Source organism: Tasmannia lanceolata, unplaced genomic scaffold, assembly GCF_043159265.1.
Source record: "Tasmannia lanceolata isolate RefF3 unplaced genomic scaffold, GAP_Taslan_0.1 ptg000012l, whole genome shotgun sequence".
In the NCBI taxonomy this organism is placed as follows: domain Eukaryota; kingdom Viridiplantae; phylum Streptophyta; class Magnoliopsida; order Canellales; family Winteraceae; genus Tasmannia; species Tasmannia lanceolata.
The window spans coordinates 35,841,990-35,868,304 of record NW_027518689.1 but is presented as its reverse complement, the minus strand read 5'-3'; the positions used below and the strand labels follow the sequence as shown (position 1 = coordinate 35,868,304).

The window sequence follows — 26,315 nt, the reverse complement described above, 5'->3', positions numbered from 1 at the left end:
TCGCTAGACGACAAAAGCGCTAGGCGACAAAAGACCTGTCCGGCTGTCCGGACAGGATATGACGCGTTCGCTAGACGACAAAAGCGCTAGGCGACAAAACGCTTTACCAGCAAAGACCTGCCCGGCTGGCCGTTCACAGCCTTAGCCGAACAGGACCACATAACCTCCTGAACCAAGGACGTCCAGGAAGCCTGGCCGCCCAGACCTCTGGTCAAAAATTTAGCCGTGCTGGATAGCCGAATGCCTTTTGCCCGGCCGTACTCCTTCAGGCCAAACAACAAGGCCAGGCCAGGGCGCCCGGAGTCTCCTGTCCGGCCACTATTTCTCCTAGCTGAGTCTGAGCCCGGCCTTCTCCTAGCTGAGTCTGAGCCCGGCCTAAGCTGCCTGGAGGTCTTAAGGCCGGCCCGACGCTGTCTTTACCTTCTCTTTGCTTCTTCTAGCCACTTTCATGGCTTGAAGAACCAGGGGGCAACTGATAGGGTCCGGACTCAGCACTGAGGGAATCCGGACTCAGCACTGAGGGAATCCGGACTCAGCATCCAATTAGCTGCTGGCACGTGGCCCTCACAAGGACCGTTGGAAGGCCAACACCTGTCTCCACTAGGTGTGGCACCTGGACCAATCAGGGACCTCCACCTGCCCTCCTTAGGTATGAAACCTGGTCCATACAGAGGCCACCACCTGGCTCAGAACTACCACCTGTCCTAGACAGGTGGCTCAGAATCACTATAAATAGCCTTCACTTGTGCTAAGGTGAGGGTCCTGGAAAATCTGAGAACCAAAACTCTAAGCTTTTTGCTCTGACATTGCTCTGCACTCCTGCTCATACTGACTTGAGTGTCGAAGCGCCCGTCCGGAGTATCACTCCGGGTTGGTCCTCTGACCCTTTTCTTTCTTGTCTGTACTCTTGTGCAGCGCAGGACTCAACCAGCCCCTCAGTCGTGGCTCGTTAGCTCGGACCATCCAGCCCTACCATAACCTGTTACCGATTTTAGGCCTAACAGTATGTTTATTAGAATAGGCTATGAAAGATGGTGATGAGAGGGTGGTTGAAATTTGCTACAAAATAGGGAGGGTAACGACTAAAGAATAAAAGAGATGTGGGCTGGTTTGGATGGATTGAAATATAAGGAGAAGAAGGGGCTGTTCGGCTTGAAATCAAACACAGACTTCGAAATCCGATTAACCTTGTAGTCAACAAGGAGGATAAAACGAGAGGGGACCCCGAGACAACACGCGTAGCAACTAAAATTTATTCAATGAACAAGATAGAAATATGGGAAAGGAATTTAGAGGCGAATTCACCTTGTATGTGAAACAATCAGCAGTAGGTGGCTGAATTTGGGCGGCAACTGCGAGCAAGTAACAGATGCCTTTCTAGAATCGGCAAATTTATTCAATGAACAAGATAGAAATAAGGGAAAGGAATTTAGAGGCGAATTCACCTTGTATGTGAAACAATCAGCAGCAGGTGGCTGAATTTGGGCGGCAACGGCGAGCAAGTAGCAGATGACTTGCTAGAATCGGCAAATTTATTCAATGAACAAGATAGAAATATGGGAAAGGAATTTAGAGGCGAATTCACCTTGTATGTGAAACAATCAGCAGCAGGTGGCTGAATTTGGGCGGCAACGGCGAGCAAGTAGCAGATGACTTGGTAGAATCGGCAACAAATCCGAGGCGAGAAAAGGCAACTGAAATTTTATTCATAAAAGCTGTAAATAAATTTAAATGGGGAGCATTTATAGAGTTTACATGTACCTTTTCCTTTTTTTGAAAAGGGCAGCAGAATATATATATATATATATATATATATATAAAGAAGCAGAACCGAGATGGTCCTGGAGGAACTAAGATAATACAAGCATAGCATTACAATAACTCAAGGAGGGAGATAGTCAAAGCACTCGAACGCGGCCCGAAAGACTCCTTTCTTGGCAAGGGAGTCTGCTTCCGCATTGGCTGATCTCCTGACATGGCCAAACGCGATGGATGAGCCCTTAGAGGTATCCTCTATTTCCTCTAAAAAGGGCAAAAATCACCGGGGGGGAGGTATCCTCTATATACATGTACATTTTCCTAATCCTACTAAAACTCAAATTTCCATCCCTTTGGACGTCCAACCCAAAACAACTCCTATAATTTCTCTACATTTTCTAGAACTAATAAAACTCTCATAAACAGGGCTTTTTTTATTGGCCCAAATAAAGAAAAAGACTCCTAATAAAACTCTAACTTAATCTTCCTAAATTGGCTCTATTTGGTTGCAAAAAACATGGAAGATGGCTCGGCATTTTCCGGAATATGAAATGCGAGATGTTGTTTGGTTGCAAAATTTGAGCTCATATTCCATTTGACTCCAAGACAATGAGGGGACATCATTATTAGCTTTTTTTCCTAGGTGGTGCCGTGAACTTGTCCCCTCTACTAATCTTCCAATGGAAAAACTCCATTTTGGTGGATTTTAGAAGGGAGAAGAGTAGAATATGTCTTGTCTGATGTAATCATTATATTTTTTTTTCTCTTTCTCTCTTCCCTTTCTCTCTTCTACTATTTATTTTGGTAATGACACCCCTACATTTTCCACATGGTTTGAGGCCCAACCAAACACACTACCACTTTCCCCTATTCTTCTCTAGACTACCCTACACATCTCCCATCCTTGTCACCTCTTTGTTGACTACTACTTCCACTAAAATCCCAGCGAACCAAGCAGTAGGCATATCCTTCTTTTCCTTAAAAAAATATCAAATCCTATTCTAAAAATATGTCTCCTACGATATCTCTTTAAAAAATTCAAATTCAAATAAAGGAAATAAAGAAAGCCAATGTGGGCCATTGATCTCGTGACATGGCGAGATGCACCTGCATCACCTTTCCCTTCTTGTTTGTCACTTGTTTGAGTGAATCCAAGCCCTTTGATGAGAAATATCATCGAAAATTGCCTTGACTCCTCCGATTTCTTATAGTTTTCTTGACCTTGTGATTGTTGACCAAAAAATTCAAACACACTACCATTCACTATTGGCAGGTAACATAATAGGGTGGAATAACTAATGTAAGAGGTGGAAAAATCATTTCCCATTAGAAAAGTATGAAGAGATTAGTTACTTTTTAATTTTTTTTAATTCGTGTATATTTTTACTACTTTTTTATTTGTTTTCTCTTGTGAGGGGGAGAGATATGTTGCTAGTGAAGAGAGAAGAAGTTTTTAGGTTGAGAGAAGATAATCTGTGTGAGTTTTCTTTCATTACAGCATGAAATCATAAGGGGATGGATGGCATTTTCATTGAATTTTATGTTAAATAAAACGTTGTATCCAAAGTTCCACCCTTTCTCTCAATCCCCATAACTTAGTGCAAGCTTGGATCTAGGGAAAAGAAAATTATGGAAATTTTTTTTTTTAAAGAAAATGTTTTCTGAGTTTTTTCTGGATTTTTTTTTCACATTTCTGGTTAGCAGCCATTCATTTTCTGGAATTTCTAATTATAAGGTTGGGTTCAACAATACTCCGGTTCATCTTCCCCTCTCAGCAAGAAGATGAGAAGACATTTGGTAACTGCTTGATAGAGTCCAGTTGGTTTTGGTGAAATCCAATCTGGTTTTCTGTCCAAAACAGAGGAGTCTAGAGGAAGAAGAAGAAGAAAATCAGAGGCGGGAAAAGAAAAGAGCAGAGATATGAGAGAATATTTTCTTGTTACCCTTTTCTGATAGAGTGGTCTCTTTATAAGAGAACGTCATCATCAGTTTGTTACATCTATCCGATTAGTTACACACTTCATTAAGGAAGTAATTAACTCTATCCTAACTCTCATTATTGACAATCTAATTCTCCACATAATCCTTCATCCAATGCGGCTTGCTTTTGGCTCGTGCTGCTCTGTTATACCCCTGCTCTGAATCAGTTGAATTACGTGGCTGCTCTGTAAGTGTATCATTGCCTACCCCTTGAAAATCAACCTTGTCCTCAAGGTGTAAATGGGGAAAATCAGTTTGGAGTGACTTAATATCTTCCCACGAAGTATCCTCGGGTAGTAACCCTGTCCACTGAACTGGCACCTGTTGAACAGCCTTATTATCTCGTAAGATAGTTCGTGTGCTGAGAATTCCCAAAGGTGAAATGAGGGGCTGATTGGCGACACCTGGGGATGGTAAGTCACAAACAACATTTGGAGTAGGACCATAATACTGCTTGAGCAGGGAAATTTGAAAAACAGGGTGAATGCGATTACCACCTGGAAGTTTCAATTTGTATGCAACATTACTCACCTTGGACTCAATTTCGTATGGTCCGTAAAACCGTTTACTCAATTTCTGGGAAGATCTTGTAGCAACAGAAAGTTGTCTATATGATTGAAGCTTTAAGAGGACCCAACTACCAACCTCCAATTGTTTATCAGTGCATTTTTGATCGGCCAAAGACTTCATTCGTGAGTGAGCGCGAATAAGATTAGTTTTGAGCCGAGTCAGAATAGTATCTCTTTGTGTCAGTTCTTCATCAGCGGCTTCTACTCGAGAGGATCCTTGCATATATGAAGGAATTGTCGGAGGCTGTCGGCCATAAACTGCTTCATATGGTGTCATTTTAATGGCACTGTGAAATGAAGTGTTATATGAATATTCGGCCCATAGCAAGGACGCCTGCCAATGTTTAGGATTGTCTTGAGAGAATGCATGCAGATACTGCTCATGGCAGCGATTTAACACCACAGATTGACCATCCGTTTGTGGTTGATATGCAGATGACATGGTAAGAGTGGTGCCGCTTAATTTCCATATCTCTGACCAAAACTTGCTAGTGAAGATTGGGTCCCTGCCTGATACAATTGTTTTTGGTATGCCATGGAGCTTGACAGCGATGTCAGTGAAGAGCCTTGCCACTTTAACAGCAGTATAAGAGGAAGGAAGTGCTCCAAAATGGGCATATTTTGAAAGCCGATCAATGACCACCAAGATGACAGTGAATCCATTTGAAGGGGGTAAGCCATTGATGAAGTCCATCGCAATGTCTTCCCAAATTTGTTGTGGAACTGGCAGTGGTGAGTTTGAGCCGATGAACAATCTATGATTATGAAGGATGAAACCGTTTCGAAGTGAAAATGCCGAAGAAGCTTTTCCTTGTTCAATTTCAGCTCGTTTTGCTCGCAGTTCAGAATCAATATTGTTTTCCAACTGAAGTTGGCTTGTGATGTCAAAAATTGGGCTGGACAATGCCATTAATTGGGACAAACTTGAATGTGGCTTTGAATCTGGTAAACTTTCCTCGATTCTGGAGAGAGCATCTGCCGCGATATTGTCCTTTCCCGATTTGTACACGATTGCATAATTGTAACCCAGTAACTTACAAAGGTATTGTTGTTGTTCAGGAGTCTGAATTACCTGAGCCATCAGATTTTTTAAACTGTGATGGTCGGTATAAATGGTGAATTTTTGGCCCAATAGATATTGACGCCATTTTTTAACTGCTTCAGTGATGGCAAATAATTCTTTGACATAGGCAGAGGCAAGGGACATGGTAGGTGACATCTTTTTGCTAAAGTAAGCAATAGGATGTTTGTCCTGCATCAACACGGCTCCGATGGCGATACTTGAAGCATCTGTCTCTAAAACAAATTCCTTGGAAAAATCTGGTGAGGCCAATACAGGGACCTGGGTCAACAACGATTTCAGAGAATCGAAAGCAGATTGGGCCTCTGGGTTCCAGGAAAAAGCATCCGAACCACTACCCACTGGTTTAGTCCACGGTGGTTTCCATGATTTCTTCATGTCGTCATACTTTTGTTCATATATCCTTGCTAAGGACATAGCTTGGATCAGGGAACTTGGTTGTAAAACCATTAGTTCACGTTTGAGATCCCCTAGACAGCTCATTCTCGCTTGAGATTGATGTAAAGTATACTTGAGGCGGATTAAAATCTGATCACGTTGTGGAAGGTCGTCCTCCACTGCTTCAATGGAAGAAGAGCCTGAATTGTACGATGGTATTGTAGGAGGTTTTCTTCCGTAGAGTGCCTCGAACATTGTTCTTAGGCATTTCTTTGAATGAGCAAATGCCTTTTGAGCTTCAGAACTCCAAGGAAAAGCGTCTTTTTGTAAGAGGTCTGTGAGAGGGGAGGCTACAGTAGCATAATGACGAATAAATTGACGGTAGTATCCTGTCAGGCCGAGGAATCCGCACAAGTGTTTCAAAGAGGAGGGCCATGTCCAATGTTGCATGGCTTGAACCGTATCAGGATCAGATTGTAAGCCAAGGCCAGATAACAATTTTCCCAAATAGTCAAGCATATTTTGGCAAAATTGATATTTAGACAATGTGGCAAACAGTTTGTGAGCGGATGAACATTCCAGAACAGCTCCTAGTTCCTCTAACCATTGAATGCCCAAAATAACAGCAGCCCCTTTAGAAGGTAGGAGGACTAAATCAAATTGGAATTCAGGTGTTTGGAGATTGAGTTTGACATCAAGGCATTTTTTAGGACAAAGTAATGATTCCCCGTTTCCAATTAAAACTCTGAATGGAGTGGGTGGTACTATTGGCCATTTAATTATTTTTGCTACTTGGTCCTTCACAAAATTGTGAGTTGAACCATCATCGATCAAAACATGGAGGGAATGGTTAGGGCTTACCCTTGTGAGATGTATAGTACTTGGATTTTGTTGACCGACGAGTGTGGGGAAGCTGATTTCCGCTGGTTTATCCCCCAAATTTTCAGTTGAAGTGTCCTCGAAAATTTCATCATTATCATCCTCCATGATGCAATCAGGGACCTCATCAATGGCTTCACCTGTAGTTCGATGTAGGTAGGGGTTTTGGAGACGGGTCTGCAATTGCTTGATCAGGGCGACGAGTTCTTCGTGTTGTTGTGATTGAGTGAGACGTATTTCGTTGATTTGCTGTTGGCAGAGCGTGAAGTGCTCATCGATCTTAGCTTGTGCATGGTGATTTTCTTCCATTGCTGCTGATAGGAGGCTCAATGAAAGCGCCAATGATAGAGTCCAGTTGGTTTTGGTGAAATCCAATCTGGTTTTCTGTCCAAAACAGAGGAGTCTAGAGGAAGAAGAAGAAGAAAATCAGAGGCGGGAAAAGAAAAGAGCAGAGATATGAGAGAATATTTTCTTGTTACCCTTTTCTGATAGAGTGGTCTCTTTATAAGAGAACGTCATCATCAGTTTGTTACATCTATCCGATTAGTTACACACTTCATTAAGGAAGTAATTAACTCTATCCTAACTCTCATTATTGACAATCTAATTCTCCACATAATCCTTCATCCAATGCGGCTTGCTTTTGGCTCGTGCTGCTCTGTTATACCCCTGCTCTGAATCAGTTGAATTACGTGGCTGCTCTGTAAGTGTATCACTGCTCCTGACGGGTAACATTTTCTTCTAATATTTGCTGTTAGTTGGATACAATGCCCATGCCTTGCATCTTGACTAAGTGTTGGTGACAATATTACTAGTTGTAACTATTGTGTCTCTTGTCTTGTTTTCCATAAGAGTTACAAAACTGTTTCCACAGCCACATTGAGTGGAAACATGATGCGAAGAGAGAGTTTTGAATTTCAAAATTTGGCACGGTTGTTCTACAAAAGATAGAGTAGAGAAGAGATTAAGGAACTACTCATGTCTTGGGAAAAGAAGAAGACGCACAATGTTTGGTTTTTCCTTTTGCACAGGAAAGAAGAGAAAGGGGTTAGAGAAGAAGAATAAGAACAAAGAGTTTGTTCGGGTTTTACTCTTCTATAGAAGAACCAGGAGAGATTGTTTTTCTCTCTCATGTGATTTCCTTACGTAGAAAAGGAGAGAGGGGTTCTTTCTTGTATAAATAAAGGGGTTGGAGAGAGATGTGTATCCTTGAAAGAGAATAAATAGGGTTATGGGCTGACAGGATCGTGTTAATCCCTTTTGTAATATTGTTTAGCTTCTCTCAAATAGGGGAAGAAAGTGATTTCACCGGTGGATGTAGGCCATTGTGCCGATCCACGTAAATTCTTGTGTACTTTATGTGTTATCGCTCTCTTGTGATTCTTGTTGTTTCCATTTTACCTTTGATTGTGTAATTGTTTTACTTTTCCGTTTATTTATACACGATCGGATCGGATTTGCTAATACATCATATCGTCTAATATTGTAAAAAAGAGAAATGCTAAAGTGGAGGGCGCCCTTGCATAAATAAAACGAGAGGCACCGCATTGGTTGAAAGTCACAAAAGTGCATTTATAATATCACCCAAAATGTAAAAGTCGAAGGTATTTGTGATTTTCAACCAATGGGGGCGTCTTTCATCTTGTTCATGCAAGTGTGCCACTATGTTTAGTGTTCTTTTTAAAACAATATTCGAAGGGGACAGATATATCAGTCCATGTTTAAAGCCACAATCAAAGCCTCGCATTCGGAAAATATCTAGCGGTGCAACTCGGGCGGGCTCAACCTGAACCCGACGAATTCAAACCAGACAAATCTCAACCCAGGTTGAGGGGTTGAGGGCTTGGGCAACCCAATCCAAAGTGAACCTGACCTTTTTAATAATTTTTTATTATTTTTTAAGCTTAAAATCCCAGATTGGAATCGGGTTGAACTCGTGGCCGAGTCGGATCGAACCTCGTCGGGTTCGGGTTGAGCAAATGGTTGCTCGGGTCGGGTTGGGTTGGGTTGGGTTGGGTTGGGTTGGGGTTGGCCTCAACCCGACCCAAGTTGCACTCCTAAAAATATCAAAAGTTAGAAGTAATTACAAATCTCGCGCAGCCACGCGTCTTCGTTACTTCGTCGATATTATTGGGAAGCCGCACAGCCTAAAAAGTAAAAACCCAAACCCTATATAATCCTTCCCTGCATTTCTTCCTCTGATTCTCTCGCCAATGTCGCGTTCCTTTAAACAACATCTCTGAGATCCAACCTTCGTCCATCTTCATTCAACAATCAACCAAAATGTTCTGCTCAATCACCACCGACAAATCCACTTCAAATTGGCTCGACCGCCTCCGCTCTTCCAAGGGTTTTCCCGTCGAAAACAGCCTCGATTTGGAGCACTTCCTTAACCCTAACCCTAACCCTAACCCTAATCTCCCTTATTCATCCGATACAAAAACTCCGGAAGAAGATAATCGTCCGGACTCTAACTCCGATTCTGCACAAACCGATGAAAATTTCGGCCTCAATCGGGCTACGATTTCGGAGATTCGGGAAAAGAAAGAGGACTGGTTCGATGTAATGAGTAGCGTTCTAGCTGAGCTTTTCAATTCAGGAGATCCGCGCGAGTTCCGGCGAATCCGAGCTTTTGATGATCGGAAAAGTAGTCGGAAACAGTCAAACCCTAAGATCTGCATTTTGTCTGCTTCGGCCAGTGTCGATGATAGCGCGCAGAGAGCTGATGGTGTTCCGGCAATGTCGCCGTCTAGTGCTGATAATAGTGTGGCGGAAGTGAAGGAATTGGATGATAGGATAAAGACGAGGAAACATGGGATTCAATTGGTAAACCCTGAAGAGGAGTCTTCAAAGATTGATTCGGATCTTTCGGCTTTTTCACGTGCTGAAGTAACGATTATAGACACGAGCTCGCCAATGTGGAAGTCTGAGAAGTTGATTTTTAGAAAGGGGAATGTTTGGAAAATCCGCGATAAGAAGTGGAATTCGGGGAATGTGTCGTCCTGTAGAAAGAAGAGGAAGTTGGGTCAGTCTGATAGATTGGGTGGAGAAAAAGTGAAATTGCAGTCGTCTTGTTTGCCTATGAACGCATTCAATGAAGCAGGTCCTAAAGAACACTTGATGTCTGCTAATGAAGTAAGGCCTTTATTCCATAACTGTCTGTTTGTAATGCTCTATTTAGACAGTTATGCCTATTCATAAGTTTATGAAATAACTTATGCCTATTCATAAGTTATACTGTTAGGCATTTATGTGTTTTTGAAATATCTTCCCAATATTTGTGAGTGAGGTTGTTGATACTTGGTAGATTGTGACATGTGCATATAATTATGGTGTTTATGGGGTAGTTGTAATCATGGTTTTAAATTTCAACCGAAATCCGAAATTACGGACACCGAAATCGATAAAAACCGAAACGGTCATTTATTTCGGCCGAAATTTTGGTTTTTCCGAAATTTGACCCAAAAATCTGTTTTTTAATATTAATTTAATATTTCACCGAAATTTCGGTAAGTTCGGCCGAAATTTAATATTGAATAAAATATTGGTTTTGGGTTTTGTACTAGATTTTGACCGAAATTTCAAAATTTCAGGGTCCAAAACCGGTACCGAAACCGAAATTTTAAACCTTGGTTGTAATGCGGTTATTATGTAGTTGTGGGAATGTGTTTTAGGGTTGTGGGTGCTAGTTATTGCTTATGTGTCATCCAAGTGGGTTAATAGGGTAGTAGTGATGTGGCAATTCTTTGTGTTTGTATTTAAGGAGTTGTCTCTCAATGAAAATGTAGAGAATTTGGCAACACAAAAACTTTGCTTTAGGAGAGTCATGGTTCCTCTTGAATTGAATCTCTAGGACGTCCGGTTGCCTCGAATCAACCCTTCCTCTCTTTTTCTATGTTTTTCTTTGTTTATTTGTGTTACGGCCGATTAGGCACGTATCAGATTGCAATGGTGGATTTGGTTATCCGCATATCATGCTGTGGTCTGTGCGCGTTTACATAGTTAACATGTCGATCAACTTCATTTATTTAATTATTTGTCCATTATCATTTCTGTTGGACAGGAAATAAATAATTTGCTTTGATGTTTTATTTAATCAATAAGTATGAATTATACAAAGACAATATACCCGAGCTACAGGAGGGCTTACAGTTATTTAGGCCAAGCATTATGTCGATAATTTTGTCAGGTGGAAGAGACCACTTATGAAACGTGTTGACAGTTACAATTTGAATTCCTAATGACATTTGATGTGTACCCTTAGTTATGAAAGGAGAAACGGTTTTGACATCGCGTTGATACGAAGGCCAATCTCAAGTGCTAATTTGTGTGATACGACAATATAATTTTCCTCTTCTTCCTTCTGAAATTTAGTGATTCTTAGAATATGCTTGGAGCCAGCACATACACCTCAACTGCAGACTGAAAGATCACTTCAGAACTATTTTACCATGATGCGGGTATTGGGTACTGCAAGGATTTGATAAGGCAATCCTCAAAGCTTCAAAATCTTTAGGATAGAGATACGAGTACGACAAGGATTCAATATGCGAGAGTGGGATATGGGTAATATTCCTTTAAGAAAATGTTCAAAAGTATAATAAACATGGTGTGAATTTTGAAAATCCCATACATCTATCTCGTATAACAAATCAACACCTAACCATTCAAAATAATAAAAATTCAACACCTCCTGTCAAGAATCTCATTTCCTTTATGACAAGGAATATAAAAGAATGTAGATGCATTTACAGATTAGGTGTGGAACGGGTGGAGCGAAAGCCAAGCACATGGAAAAAACAGTATCTCTCCTTTGGAGGAAGAATCACCCTCATTAAGGTGGCTCTTAGCAATATGCCGGTATACTTTATGTCAATTTTTAAAATCCCTGTGAAGAACGCTAGAAGAATTGAAAAGGTTTAGAGAGATTTTCTTTGGGAAGGTAAGGAGCAAGGGAAAAGGCTGAAGCACTTATTGAAGTGGGAAAAGGTTTGCAGAGCTCGATAGATGGGGGGATTGGGTATCGGAAAAATTAGATGCTGCAATAAAGCCCTACTCGGCAAATGGTTGTGGAGATTTGGAGTGGAGAAGGAGGCGTTATGGCACCACCTAATAAAAGTAAAGTATGAATGTTGTTGGGGTGATTGGAATTGTAATAGTGTGCCGACGGGGAAGGGTTCTGGAGCATGGAAATCTATCACCTCCGTGCGGGAACAATTCCACAAATATGTCAAATTTAAGGTGGGTATTTGCGTCAAAGTTAGATTTTGGTGTGACCTGTGGTGTGGCTGTGTGGGGAGCGCCTTCTATCGGGGGAATATCCGGATCTGTTTCGATTGGCCACTAACCCTGATGCGACAATCGCCGACTATGTGGTGCGTGGAATTGGACCCTCCGATGTGTTCTGGGATATCAGAATGCGTCGAAATTTAAAGGATGATGAAATTGCCCGTTTTGGAAATCTATTGAATATATTGTCAAAATGCTATCTATCTCCTTTCAAAGAAGACAGGTGGATTTGGATCCCTGACTCCGATGGGGTATTCTTGGTTCGATCCTTCTTTAAAATGATGAATGAAGGCAGTAACTGTAAATCTAAGAAGGCGTGAGTATGGCTCTCGATTGTTCCTCCTAGAATTGCAGCCTTTGCTTGGACTGTGGAATCTGGATGTATCAATACATGCGAAAGATTGAAAAGAAGGGGATTTCAGATGGCGAACAGGTGTGTCTTATGCAACATGGCAGAGGAGTGTAACGACCATTTCTTCATTCAATGCCTATGTATGTATAGCATATGGATGGCCATCATGAGAGCTTTCTGCAGCTGTTGGGTTTTCCAAGGAATTATATTTGATATAATGCTGAATTGGCGAGGATCTCTAAATGGGTATCTGGGTCAGTCTTTATGGAAGGCAATTCCTATCGCTGTGGTGTGGCACATATGGTGGGAGCGGAATAACCGTATATTTCAAAACAAAAATAGGGGTGTCAACATATTGTTTTAGAAGTAAAACTATCTCTGATGGTATGGATAAAGGCTAAGAGAGGACTACCATATCCTGTTAGCACTATCCTGAGGAACTGGAACCAGGTGATGTCGGGAAAAAAAGAGATGTCATGTATTAAACCCAAGTGGTCCCCTCCCCCTTTTGGATGGCTAAAGCTTAACTTTGATGGGAGCTCGTTAGGCAATCCGGGTATGGCAGGATTTGGCGGGATAATTCGAGACTGCGATGGTAGAACCATAATGACGTATGCGAGCCCTGCGGGATTATGTGACGCAAATGAAGCTGAAGCGAAGGGTCTCCTTTTTGGGTTAAAATGGTATGTAATGAACAATCTGGGCCCGCTGATGATTGAGGTGATTCGAGCAATGTCATCGCGTGGGCATTGGGAAGATGCTGCGGACCTTGGCATCTTTATCAGACTATCGACGAGATCAGAGACTTAATTCTTTTTTAAAATCCCCAGCTTTACCACAAGCGTAGATTTGCAAACTCAAATGCAGATGCTCTGGCTAAGGCGGGTATGCACTTATCGGAGCCAAGGGTCGTATATCCTTTTACGGATGAGAATGTGATGTAAATCCGATATATTTGGGGGCTAATTGTCGGATATGGCATTTTGTGCTGGTTCTGCTTGTGGGACATCATGTCCCCTTTGCTGATTTCTAATAAAGTTATCTTGTTAGGTCTCAAAAAAAAAAAATTACAGATTAGGATTTCTAGCATTCCCATTTCATAGGAATATAAAAGAACAATGATGATTTATTCTCCAAGCACCTAACCAATAACCACATGTGTGAGGATTTTTTAGGTTCAAGTTCAACCAGTTGGCCTGTGTGGCGGGCGGGGGATGGGAATGAGACTAATGGGAGGAAGATCTAGAATTGGATGATGCAGGAATGGAATGAGAAATGACGATGGGGCAAGGGAAGTTTGATCAATCTCTTGAAGGGATAGGATGTTGCAGAGCAGTGCGTGATGAGGAGAAACACTGCCTAAGACCGACGTGTTGTCGACATTGGAGAGGTTGCTTGGGTAGCCTTCTTGAGTATAAACCAAAGGTTTGAGAGAGCGGTGGAGATGAAAAGAAGGCACCTGGGGGATTGGATTCGCTGTAGGTTCAAGATCTAGAATTGGACGATGCAGAAATGGAATGAGAAATGGCAATGGGGCAAGGGAAGTTTGATCAATCTCTTGAAGGGAAAGGAGGTTGCAGAGCAGTGTGTGATCAGGAGAAACGCTGCCTAAGACCGGCGTATCGTGGGCATGGAAGAGGTGGTTTAGGTAGCCTTCTTGAGTATAAACCAAAGGTTTAACAGATTGGTGGAGATGAAAAGAAGGCACCTGGGGGATTGGATTTGCAATAGGTTCAATTTCTCCAATTTCAAACAGCATATCACCTGTCGAGAGTGCGGAAAATATTGGAATGATATGGGCAGAAAGGTGGTCCTTCGTCAAAATGTAGCGAAGGGAGGTGAGGGTCGCGCTTTGGGAGCGGGGTTCGGATTGTTTCCTATGGCTGCCAGGTGTGAGTGTTGGCCATTTGGGTCCGACAGCGCCCATGTTTTGTTGTGTGTGTGTGTGTAGGGGGAGGGGGGGTTCTTTCCGAGATGCGATGTCTTGAGGTAGACCAGTGACGTGTTTGAGCCAAGGATGGAGGAGTAGGGGGCATGTGTTGGCTTTAACGACCATCACGTGGTGCGGAGAAATGTTGGTGCAACAGCCAACTGTTGAGGATTTGGTTCTATGGCTAACTAGTGCCAGCATTGTCCGTAACCCAATAAAGGTGGAGTTGGTTAGCCGGTCGAAGGCTTGGATCTGTACTCAGGGAAGTGTGGATGTGGAGGAGCATGCTTTGGCCTCGCTTTAGCTGTCGAGATGTCCGTTCAGAAACATGTATCGATGGCACACGTTTTTCCTTTTACCTATAAAGTGGTTTCGTGGGAGATTCGCGGGGTGACTATGCATGCATGGTCTTTCGACATCTTCATGCTTGTTTTTTTATCGATCTTGTTACAGAGGGTTTGGTAAGGAAGTGGCTTGCTTTTGCGTCGAAGTATCGATGGTTTGTCCAAACAAGCTTTGCATTGATTTGGATATTGAGGGCACCATTTTCTGGCTTTCTGTTGTGGCCGAAGGATTAGAGGTATAAAGCTGAGCATTTAGAGGTTGTGAGGGGGCATCATTGACGGCATGTGGTGGACAGACATCTTGTGAGCTTGTTGTAGGATTCAACATGAGGACGGGGATGATGAGGTGGAGGCTGAGGTGGTAAGAGGCTAAGGTGCTGGTTCTGGACTAGTTGATTGGGGACACGTGGTGGTTGGTGTTGGGATCGAGGCCTCTATATTTGGAGTGGTGCCCAGGTAAGAGAGGTGTTTGAACTCTTCTATCTTACTTGTCATGCTTGGTCACATTCATACATGCTAGGTGGGTGGGAGGCTTGAGGGGTTAGTTGTTGGTTGGTATAGACAGGCCTTGAGGAGTAGTCGCATGCCCTGAGCTCAAACTAGACTACGGACGCGTGCTTGGCACACGACACTGTCTTTTGGTCTAGTCCGGTGGCTGTGGGTTGTTACTAGTGGGACTAGTGTGTGTTTGGAGGATGCGGAAATGGACTCCATTTCTACGCCTGAAGGCTTGGGTGGGGCCTCCAAATGCTAGTTAGCTACATTAGGTGGGCTTTCTAAATTGGGACCCATCAACACGACATAAAGTCCTGAATTGGTGGTTCTTCCCTTTCGTAGCCAAGAGAGGTCGGGTTCTCTAGGTGATTCGCCCGTGGTTTCGTTATTGGAAGACTCCAACCTCGTTTTGTCCCAAGAGTTGGCAAGGCGGTTGTAGGTGGGCCATGGAGGGGTTGCTTTGGTTCTAGGGTAGCCTAGTCTAGAGGAGGCAGGGTGGTGGACCCAGGAGGGGATAGGGTTGATTCTGAGCGTGCAGATGGGGACAATTCCTTCAAGTGGGACTGATACACCGCTGTTGATGTCACATGGTGAGGGCCTAAACCTGGATTGGAGATTTGAAGCAGCCTGGGTATCTTTCTCGGCTAACATTTCTGCAAGGGACTGAGAGACAACATGTTGTAAACAACCCGTCCTTTTGCATTAGCGGATTCGTCTATTGATCACCCCTTTCCTATGGGGATTACCACTCTGATGAGTCTTCTACCTCTGGGTACGTTCTCAGACCGATCTCTATAAATGTTGGTTGTTTTCCTACTTTTGTCTTGTCCGAGGAAATGGTGGAAAGGCTGCTAGACCTAGTAGCGAGAACATAAAAAAGCCCCAAGGTTGTCGGTGTTATTGAAGGGGATGGAAGTCTGTTGATTCCTGTGGTAGGTCTGTTGAAAAGATCGAATTTTTAGTGAGGAGTAGAGGGACACATGCGACTCTCTCTCTCAACAAACATGGTATCGAATTTATAGAGTGTGATCCCCCCACCTCCTTTTCCCTTGATGAACCAATTCTCCCATTGTCGTAAACCCAACCCATCCCACCCTGTTTTATTGCCATAAACCCAACCCATCCCACCCTATTGCCGTAAACCCAACACATCCCACCCTTCTTCCATTCACATATCCCCTTTTCCCAAATCCACCTCACTCTATACCCTAATCCACCCTTCTCCATCCACATTCTCCATTGCCACAACCCACATCTTTCTCTTGCCCTAACCCGAATCCCCAATTCCCTGGCCGCATTCCTCTAAACATCCTCATATCCCCTCTACACATCCCCATAACCCCATATTCAAATACCCAATCCCTAACCCTAACCACAACCCTAATTCTTTCTCTTTGATGACCTAAATCCTCTAATCCTTCTTTTCATTATTGTGTTTGGCGGCTCCAGATAGATATGCCTGCTGATTTATTTATGGTGGTGGTGCTTGTTGGGTTCTGTTCATTCCCTGGAGTCGCATGGTGATGTGTAAGATAGCGTTCCGTTCTTCATTGTGGTTCTCTTTCTTGTTGTTGGTGGTGTCTTCGGCTTCTGATTGTTGCTGATTTGTTAGTTGTTCATGTAGTGATTTGATTTATCACTAGCATTATGGCTCTCCCTCTGATTTCCTCTTCTACAAGTTCGGATGTTCCTAACCTTCAGAAGACCTCTATTAAGTTGGATGGGTCGAATTACTCACCTTGGCGCTTTCTTTTATCAGAAATGAGTATTTCACCTTCGTCTCCAGCACAATTGTATTGCAACAATAAGGCTGCTGTCCACATCGCTATGAACCCAGTCTTTCATGAGCAAGCTAAACATATCGAAGTGGACTGTCACTTCATCCGTCAGAGGGTTCAGAAGGTAGAGATAAGCACGGTGTTTACCCAATCAACAGATCAGCTAGCTAATATGTTTACTAAGCCATTGAGTCAGACAAAGTTGAGTAATATTTGTAACAAGCTGGTATACATTCCAGCTTGAGGCAGAGTGTTGGATATACTATACATTGTTGAGAGTACATTAGTCACACACACACACACACACACACACAGCATGGAGGAGAGGGACACATATGACTCTCTCTCTCTCTCTCTCTCTCTCTCTCTCTCTCTCGTTCTTTATTCGTGTCTCTCAACAAACACAACAATACTATTATCACCTCTAAGATCATGAATGAAGATGCGTGGAAATGATCTAGCATTTTTCGAACAAGGTGGAACTTAGGAGGAAACTGCATAATTATATTATAGATGAAGGATCCAATGGAAACATCGTTTGAAAGAAGATTGTACACAAATTATAATTGAAAGAAGAAAAGCATTAAGACATGTACAAGATACAATGGTTCATGAAGGTGAGGTACCTATTTCTACTCACTGCTTAGTTATGTCTTTTGTTGGACCCAAGTACAAAGAGGAATTGTGGTCTAATGCAACCCCATGGATGATTGTCATATATTGCTTGGGGGACAGTGACAATATGATCAGGATGTAACTTATGGTGAAAAGAAAAGCACATATTCTATTGTGAAGTATGGACAAAATATAACACTTTTTTCCCATGAAGAATCTAAACCCAAGTCATGTAAAATCATTCCAAAAAAAAATAAAAAAATTCCAAGTCATGCAAAGAGGAGGTTTTGTACCTCAATTTGCAAAAAATCAAGGAAGAAAGTAAAGAATCGAGAGTGAACATTTATTAAATAGTAAGGATGAAGTTCAATCAACACTCCTTCCTCAATCTCGAGTTTTATTTGAGAAAGGACAATTCATGCCTTCCCAGAATTTGATTTTTCAAGAGTGGAAGAGTTTGATCTAATTTCTAAAATTGGTAAATTAAATATAAAAATTCGATCTTTTCAACAGACCTCCATCCCCTTCAATAACACTGACAACCTTGGGGCTTTTTTATGTTCTTGCTACTAGGTCTGGCAGCCTTTCCACCATTTCCTCAGACGAGACAAAAGTAGGAAAACAACCAACATTTATAGAGATCGGTCTGAGAACGTACCCAGAGGTAGAAGACTCATCAGAGTGGTAATCCCCATAGGAAAGGGGTGATCAATAGACGAATCCGCTAATGCAAAAGGATGGGTTGTTTGCAACATGTTGTCTCTCAGTCCCTTGCAGAAATGTTAGCCGAGAAAGATACCCGGGCTGCTTCAAATCTCCAATCCAGGTTTAGGCCCTCACCATGTGACATCAACAGCGGTGTGTCAGTCCCACTTGAAGGAATTGTCCCCATCTGCACGCTCAGAATCAACCCTATCCCCTCCTGGGTCCACCACCTTGCCTCCTCTAGACTAGGCAACCCTAGAACCAAAGCAACCCCTCCATGGCCCACCTACAACCGCCTTGCCAACTCTTGGGACAAAACCAGGTTGGAGTCTTCCAATAACGAAACCACGGGCGAATCACCTAGAGAACCCGACCTCTCTTGGCTACCAAGGGGAAGAACCACCAATTCAGGACTTTATGTCGTGTTGATGGGTCCCAATTTAGAAAGCCCACCTAATGTAGCCAACTAGCATTTGGAGGCCCCACCCAAGCCTTCAGGCGTAGAAATGGAGTCCATTTCCGCATCCTCCAAACACACACTAGTCCCACTAGTAACAACCCACAGCCACCGGACTAGACCAAAAGACAGTGTCGTGCGCCAAGCACGCGTCCGTAGTCTAGTTTGAGCTCAGGGCATGCGACTACTCCTCAAGGCCTGTCTATACCAACCAACAACTAACCCCTCAAGCCTCCCACCCACCTAGCATGTATGAATGTGACCAAGCATGACAAGTAAGATAGAAGAGTTCAAACACCTCTCTTACCTGGGCACCACTCCAAATATAGAGGCCTTGATCCCAACACCAACCACCACGTGTCCCCAATCAACTAGTCCAGAACCAGCACCTCAGCCTCTTACCACCTCAGCCTCCACCTCATCATCCCCGTCCTCATGTTGAATCCTACAACAAGCTCACAAGATGTCTGTCCACCACATGCCGTCAATGATGCCCCCTCACAACCTCTAAATGCTCAGCTTTATACCTCTAATTCTTCAGCCACAACATAAAGCCAGAAAATTGTACCCTCAATATCCAAATCAATGCAAAGCTTGTTTGGACAAAACATCGATACTTCGACGCAAAAGCAAGCCACTTCCTTACCAAACCCTCTGTAACAAGATCGATAAAAAAACAAGCATGAAGATGTCGAAAGACCATGCATGCATAGTCACCCCGCGAATCTCCCACGAAACCACTTTATAGGTAAAATGAAAAACGTGTGCCATCGATACAGGTTTCTGAACGGACATCTCGACAGCTAAAGCGAGGCCAAAGCATGCTCCTCCACATCCACACTTCCCTGAGTACAGATCCAAGCCTTCGACCGGCTAACCAACTCCACCTTTATTGGGTTACGGACAATGCTGGCACTAGTTAACCATAGAACCAAATCCTCAACAGTTGGCTGTTGCACCAACATTTCTCCGCACCACGTGATGGTCGTTAAAGCCACAACACATGCCCCCTACTCCTCCATCCTTGGCTCAAACACGTCACTAGTCTACCTCAAGACATCGCATCTCGGAAAGAACCCCCCCTCCCCCTACACACACACACACACAACAAAACATGGGCGCTGTCGGACCCAAATCGCCAGCACTCACACCTGGCAGCCATAGGAAACAATCCGAACCCCACTCCCAAAGCGTGACCCTCACCTCCCTTCGCTACATTTTGACGAAGGACCACCTTTCTGCCCATATCATTCCAATATTTTCCGCACTCTCGACAGGTGATATGCTGTTTGAAATTGGAGAAATTGAACCTATTGCAAATCCAATCCCCCAGGTGCCTTCTTTTCATCTCCACCAATCTGTCAAACCTTTGGTTTATACTCAAGAAGGCTACCTAAACCACCTCTTCCATGCCCACGATACGCCGGTCTTAGGCAGTGTTTCTCCCGATCACACACTGCTCTGCAATCTCCTTTCCCTTCAAGAGATTGATCAAACTTCCCTTGCCCCATTGCCATTTCTCATTCCATTTCTGCATCGTCCAATTCTAGATCTTGAACCTACAGCGAATCCAATCCCCCAGGTGCCTTCTTTTCATCTCCACCGCTCTCTCAAACCTTTGGTTTATACTCAAGAAGGCTACCCAAGCAACCTCTCCAATGTCGACAACACGTCGGTCTTAGGCAGTGTTTCTCCTCATCACGCACTGCTCTGCAACATCCTATCCCTTCAAGAGATTGATCAAACTTCCCTTGCCCCATCGTCATTTCTCATTCCATTCCTGCATCATCCAATTCTAGATCTTCCTCCCATTAGTCTCATTCCCATCCCCCGCCCGCCACACAGGCCAACTGGTTGAACTTGAACCTAAAAAATCCTCACACATGTGGTTATTGGTTAGGTGCTTGGAGAATAAATCATCATTGTTCTTTTATATTCCTATGAAATGGGAATGCTAGAAATCCTAATCTGTAATTTTTTTTTTTGAAACGTAACAAGATAACTTTATTAGAAATCAGCAAAGGGGACATGATGTCCCACAAGCAGAACCAGTACAAAATGCCATATCCAACATTTAGCCCCCAAATATATCGGATTTACATCACATTCTCATCCGTAAAAGGATATATGATCCTCGGCTCCGATAAATGCATACCCGCCTTTGCCAAAGCATCTGCATTTGAGTTTGCAGATCTACGCTTGTGGTAAAGCTGGGGATTTAAAAAAAGAATTAAGTCTCTGATCTCGTCGATAGTCTGATGAAGACGCCAAGGTCCGCAGCATCTTCCCAATGCCCACGCGATGACATTGCTCGAATCACCCTCAATCATCAGCGGGCCCAGATTGTTCATTACATACCATTTTAACCCAAAAAGGAGACCCTTCGCTTCAGCTTCATTTGCGTCACATAATCCCGCAGGGCTCGCATACGTCATTATGGTTCTACCATCGCAGTCTCGAATTATCCCGCCAAATCCTGCCATACCCGGATTGCCTAACGAGCTCCCATCAAAGTTAAGTTTTAGCCATCCAAAAGGGGGAGGGGACCACTTGGGTTTAATACATGACATCCCTTTTTTTCCGACATCACCTGGTCCCAGTTCCTCAGGATAGTGCTAACAGGATATGGTAGTCCTCTCTTAGCCTTTATCCATACCATCAGGGATAGTTTTACTTCTAAAACAATATGTTGACACCCCTAATTTTGTTTTGAAATATACGGTTATTCCGCTCCCACCATATGTGCCACACCACAGCGATAGGATTTGCCTTCCATAAAGACTGACCCAGACACCCATTTAGAGATCCTCGCCAATTCAGCATTATATCAAATATAATTCCTTGGAAAACCCAACAGCTGCAGAAAGCTCTCATGATGGCCATCCATATGCTATACACACACGGGCATTGAATGAAGAAATGGTCGTTACACTCCTCTGCCATGTTGCATAAGACACACCTGTTCGCCATCTGAAATCCCCTTCTTTTCAATCTTTCGCATGTATTGATACATCCAGATACCACAGTCCAAGCAAAGGCTGCAATTCTAGGAGGAACAATCGAGAGCCATACTCACGCCTTCTTAGATTTACAGTTACTGCCTTCATTCATCATTTTAAAGAAGGATCGAACTAAGAATACCCCATCGGAGTCAGGGATCCAAATCCACCTGTCTTCTTTGAAAGGAGATAGATAGCATTTTGACAATATATTCAATAGATTTCCAAAACGGGCAATTTCATCATCCTTTAAATTTCGACGCATTCTGATATCCCAGAACACATCGGAGGGTCCAATTCCACGGACCACATAGTCGGCGATTGTCGCATCAGGGTTAGTGGCCAATCGAAACAGATCCGGATATTCCTCCGATAGAAGGCGCTCCCCACACAGCCACACCACAGGTCACACCAGAATCTAACTTTGACGCAAATACCCACCTTAAATTTGACATATTTGTGGAATTGTTCCCGCACGTAGGTGATAGATTTCCATGCTCCAGAACCCTTCCCCGTCGGCGCACTATTACAATTCTAATCACCCCAACAACATTCATACTTTACTTTTATTAGGTGGTGCCATAACGCCTCCTTCTCCACTCCAAATCTCAAGACTTCTTATATATAGGCTCAGAACACTTTAAAGCCGTCATTTAATGCTAATCATTGGTATATGGTCAATTTCTGCCCCTAGATCAACATAATTAAAGCCTAATTTCAGTTTTAAATTAGCCCAAAATAAAAATAATAAGTGTATTACAAGTTGCTGCCTACGAAACCCCCTAAAAATCTACTCCTATAACTATGCAACTTCTAAAACTAGATCCTTGCTTGCTAAACTCTATTATAGACTATTTCGCCTATCACAAGGCACTTTTCCCAGCTCAAACAAAAAAGATATTAGAAGTGATCCTTCCACAGGCAAAAAACAAAAAAAAGGAAATGCATCAAACAAAAACTTCCACATGCATTGTAGACTAGAAGTGATTCAATGTCCTTGAAGTAGGTATGATGTTAATTGAAATTTGGGCGGAGGATTTCTAATGCTAAAACAATTGCACTTTGTTTCCGGCCCTGCAAGATTTGATCTAAATCACTTTAAGTTTTTAGCACTTTGTTTCCAGCCCTGCAAGATTTGATCTAAATCACTTTAAGTGGATGTCACCAAATATATGCTAAAACATGCAGAGATTATGATGAAATTAATGAAAAAATAATATAGGCAGTTGGGACATGCAATGGAAAAGGCGGAAGCACCAAACAACAGGAGTTCATTGTAGATAATGAGAGAACATAGCAAAATTAGAACTAAAGTGTGAAGCGACTGGTATTGTACTTTCCGAGATTGTTTCCTTTTGTGGCAGGGCGATAAGAGGCCAGTATTCAAATGATTTGTGAGGTAGTGGTCTGTGTAGTTATCGAACACTCTAGATAGATTTTTTGATGGCTGGGTTTGTTTTTGCTCTGTAATTAAACATACTAGTTCTGGGGTAAAATATTAACCACCCTGGCAATGAAGTTTAAGAAATGTTGATATTTTTTTACTTTCAGTTTGCCAATGAGGGCATTGGTTGTGTTTGTTTTATTATCTTGGCATGTTCGTCTCTTTAATTCTTCTATTTGTCTTTTTTTTGAATGGTAGCAAGTATATTAAAAGAAGACTGAGGGTGTCCCCCTTACAGCACAGAAAAATAAAACTTCTATTTGTCTTGTGCATTTAATTCCTCTCCATTTAGCCAATTATCTTTTCTCAAGCAATAGATGTGCTACCAATCTGATTAGTATCAGCTACTACTACTACTACTACTACTACTACTGGTACTCCCCAAAGAGCCACACCTGTACGGGCAAACCCGTACAGGTTTGTCTCTTTGGCTTAAAGTCTTGGGTATGCTCCCCAGAGACGAGAGTTTGAATCCCTCTGGGCTTGACCGATGCGCGTGGTTTACGGGTGATTGCGCGCATCCGGAGGGAATTAGTCCCACTCTACAAAGTGGGGTGGGGACACCCTACGTCATTAAAAAAAAAATCTGATTAGTATCAGCCCCCAATGCATCTAGATATCATTGTACAAACCAATTGATCTGAATGCTTGATTATCAACATATTCTTATATTGACATCAGAATAACTCCTAATTGGTATCTAGAAACAGGTACTTATGCGCATAGTTATCTGCTTATCCAGTAAATGTTAAATAGCCTGCTATTTTTGGACCTTTAGATTTAGTTAATTAGTTGCCTTGTGTTGCAACCTTGTAACTATGCAGGATTTGGTTTTGCTGTTACGTATAATTTTTGTGTGGCTATGTAGAAGCTTCTTGACAATAATACCCGCTACTATTGATTTCTTTTCCTCTTGTTACCATCAGCTATTTCAAATAAAATGTTATCAGTTGTTCTAACAAGTATCATTAAAAAAAAAGTTGTTCTAACAAGTATTAAACAGCATCTCCACTTCAATAATTTCTTTCGATTCTGTTGTTAAGATATCCACTATGAGTGCCCTTATTTTCATTATTCTATTCTAGGCTCTACTATAAGTTCGCCCGTCTGCCTCAACTGATTTTTCTACAAAATAATCTATCTGTGCCTGAATCTTCTTATCGTAGCTCACACAGGGACGAACTCATAGCAACAAGAAAGCAACTCCTAGAGAAACTCCAGATGATCTAGAGCAAGTTCCTGAAAAAAGGCAAGTTTGATTGTAGCCATTGAGGTTTTATTTCTAAAAAATTTATGGTACTTCTTGGTGCTAAACTAGAGATTTCTTTTGCTTCCAATGAACATCTTGCAGACCACATTTCTCCAGAACACCCCGTAAACCAGCTGCCAAAGACTCTTCTGTCTTCCATATTCAATGTATTCCAACAAACAAGAAAGTTGGTGCTTACTGCCCTAAAAGCTGTCTGAAGAAAAAGAAATGAAGCCATTAAAGGGCTTCATGAAGGTGGCGTTCCCATCTGTAGAAGTGGCAAAAGATATTGCGGTTTGTTCCACCGAATATTGTTACTTGGATGTCTGAACGAGTGGGCTGCTTATCTATAAGAAAAATGCTTGGAATCCGCTCACCGAAATTAAACTGGTTAGATTTTCTTATTTTGCTATCGCTCAGAAGAGCTTTTGTATCTGAAATCAGAATCTTGCATTTATTTTGGTCAATCAAATGCAAATTGGTGATGGGATTTGTTTCGAGGAAAAATTGATAATGAAGGGTCTCTCCCTTTTCCTGCACTCCTAGCAGCCATATTTACTAATTAGAACTGAATTTCTCTGTCCACGCTTTCTTTTCTTTACTAAGGTTAGTTTAATGAGCCACTTAAGAGAACAACAGTTATTTTCTTCATGTCCTTGTATCTCCTCATCCCTGTCCGTTGCTACCCAAGTGATCTTATCTTCTTTCTTCTATTGGAATGTGAGTGCATTTAGCAGAATCTCTCAAGTTCTGATATAGGATTCCATCCTTACCTGTTGATCAATTGTTCACCCTGCTGAGCATTCCTGGTCATTTACCAATTTAGAAGGTCCCTTCTGTAGACATTTCCAGTGGCAAAAGAACATGAAATAAATCAAGGCCTACTGATGTTGGTACTGCCATGTTTTTGATAATTACAGTATCTCAGCCTGTCTTTTATTATTTAAACAGCTGTCGAAGGTTATCCAGTTCCTAAAAAGCTTCTCAAAAGCGAATTAAAAAGGAAAAGATGACCTCAGTTTGTGCAATTATCAAAACATGGCAGTGGTAACATCACCCTAAATCATTGGACCCAAATCAATACAAAAAAATAATAACAATAATAATAATTGATCTTTTTAATGCTTCTCAGTCTCCTTCTGTCGGACCCAGCAAAACAGGTCGAACGGAATTGGAGCAATTACTCTTAACTTGGAAAATTTGGCCCAGATTCTTGCCAATTGATGTTAGATATCTCAATATTAGGCCATGTTTGGCTGCTATGAAAAAATTTTCCAATGAATTTAAGTTTATCAAGTGGTGACAGTGCTCTAGGGAGGGTGGGGGAAGGAGAGACTAGAGAGGGGACGAGTGAGGAGAGGGTGAGAAAAGGCTGGAAAACAAGGAAAATAAAATCTCTATTCAAGATACAATTTATTTTTCCCTGTTTTTTATCCACTTCTTACCCTGTTCTTGGTAAGGTTACACTATCTCAGGTCTTTTTTCATCTCGTACCCTCCCTCGCCCTCTCTCACCATTTCTTACCCTGTTCTTGGTAAGGTTACACTAATATTCCCTGCAAAAAATTCATAATTACCAAACATGACCCTAATGATATTTTAATTCATTATTTCCTCTTTTTTATCAAAACATTTCCATCTCCGATTTCATATATAACCGAAGCTATCAATTCTTAACAAATTTATGCATGTGCATATTTTTCCGCCACTTGAAACACATGACAACATGAGTTTAAATGAAGGGTTGGACCTGATTCGGATAGTGCTCGCATTTGGTGTAACTATGCACCTCCGCGGATTGTGGCATTTCTCACAGCTGTATCAACCCTATTGAGAGATTGAAGCATCGTGGCTTCCACCTTGCTAACATATGTGTTATGTGTCTCTCTGATGGAGAGACCATTGACCACTTATTCATCCAATGTCCTTTCGTTTATAGGATATGGATGGCAGTTTTCAGGTTATTTGGGGTCAGCTGGGTGATGCCCAACAGTATACACCCGTTGATCTGTGG

The 26,315-nt window shown here is 42.3% G+C and overlaps 2 protein-coding genes across 3 annotated transcripts; one reads left to right on the top strand and one right to left on the bottom strand.

Moving 5' to 3' along the window:
• Positions 1-3,569: 3,569 nt before the first annotated feature.
• On the bottom strand, positions 3,570-7,354 carry LOC143888012 (uncharacterized). The gene is made up of 2 exons (XM_077392286.1): positions 7,125-7,354; positions 3,570-7,048 (listed from the first exon to the last, which is right to left on the bottom strand). Exon 2 carries the CDS (start codon positions 6,952-6,954, stop codon positions 3,826-3,828), a length of 3,129 nt encoding a protein of 1,042 aa, XP_077248401.1. The 5' UTR covers positions 6,955-7,048; positions 7,125-7,354; the 3' UTR covers positions 3,570-3,825.
• Positions 7,355-8,758: 1,404 nt separating this feature from the next.
• LOC143888011 (fantom protein) lies at positions 8,759-24,787 on the top strand. 2 transcript variants are annotated; one of them, XM_077392285.1, is made up of 3 exons: positions 8,759-9,780; positions 24,229-24,302; positions 24,405-24,787. In XM_077392285.1, exons 1-3 carry the CDS (start codon positions 8,929-8,931, stop codon positions 24,532-24,534), a joined length of 1,056 nt encoding a protein of 351 aa, XP_077248400.1. In that variant the 5' UTR covers positions 8,759-8,928; the 3' UTR covers positions 24,535-24,787. The 2 variants fall into 2 exon arrangements, with proteins under 2 accessions (XP_077248400.1, XP_077248399.1); XM_077392284.1 differs by having other exon boundaries at positions 8,762-9,780; positions 24,220-24,302.
• The last annotated feature ends 1,528 nt before the right edge of the window (positions 24,788-26,315 follow it).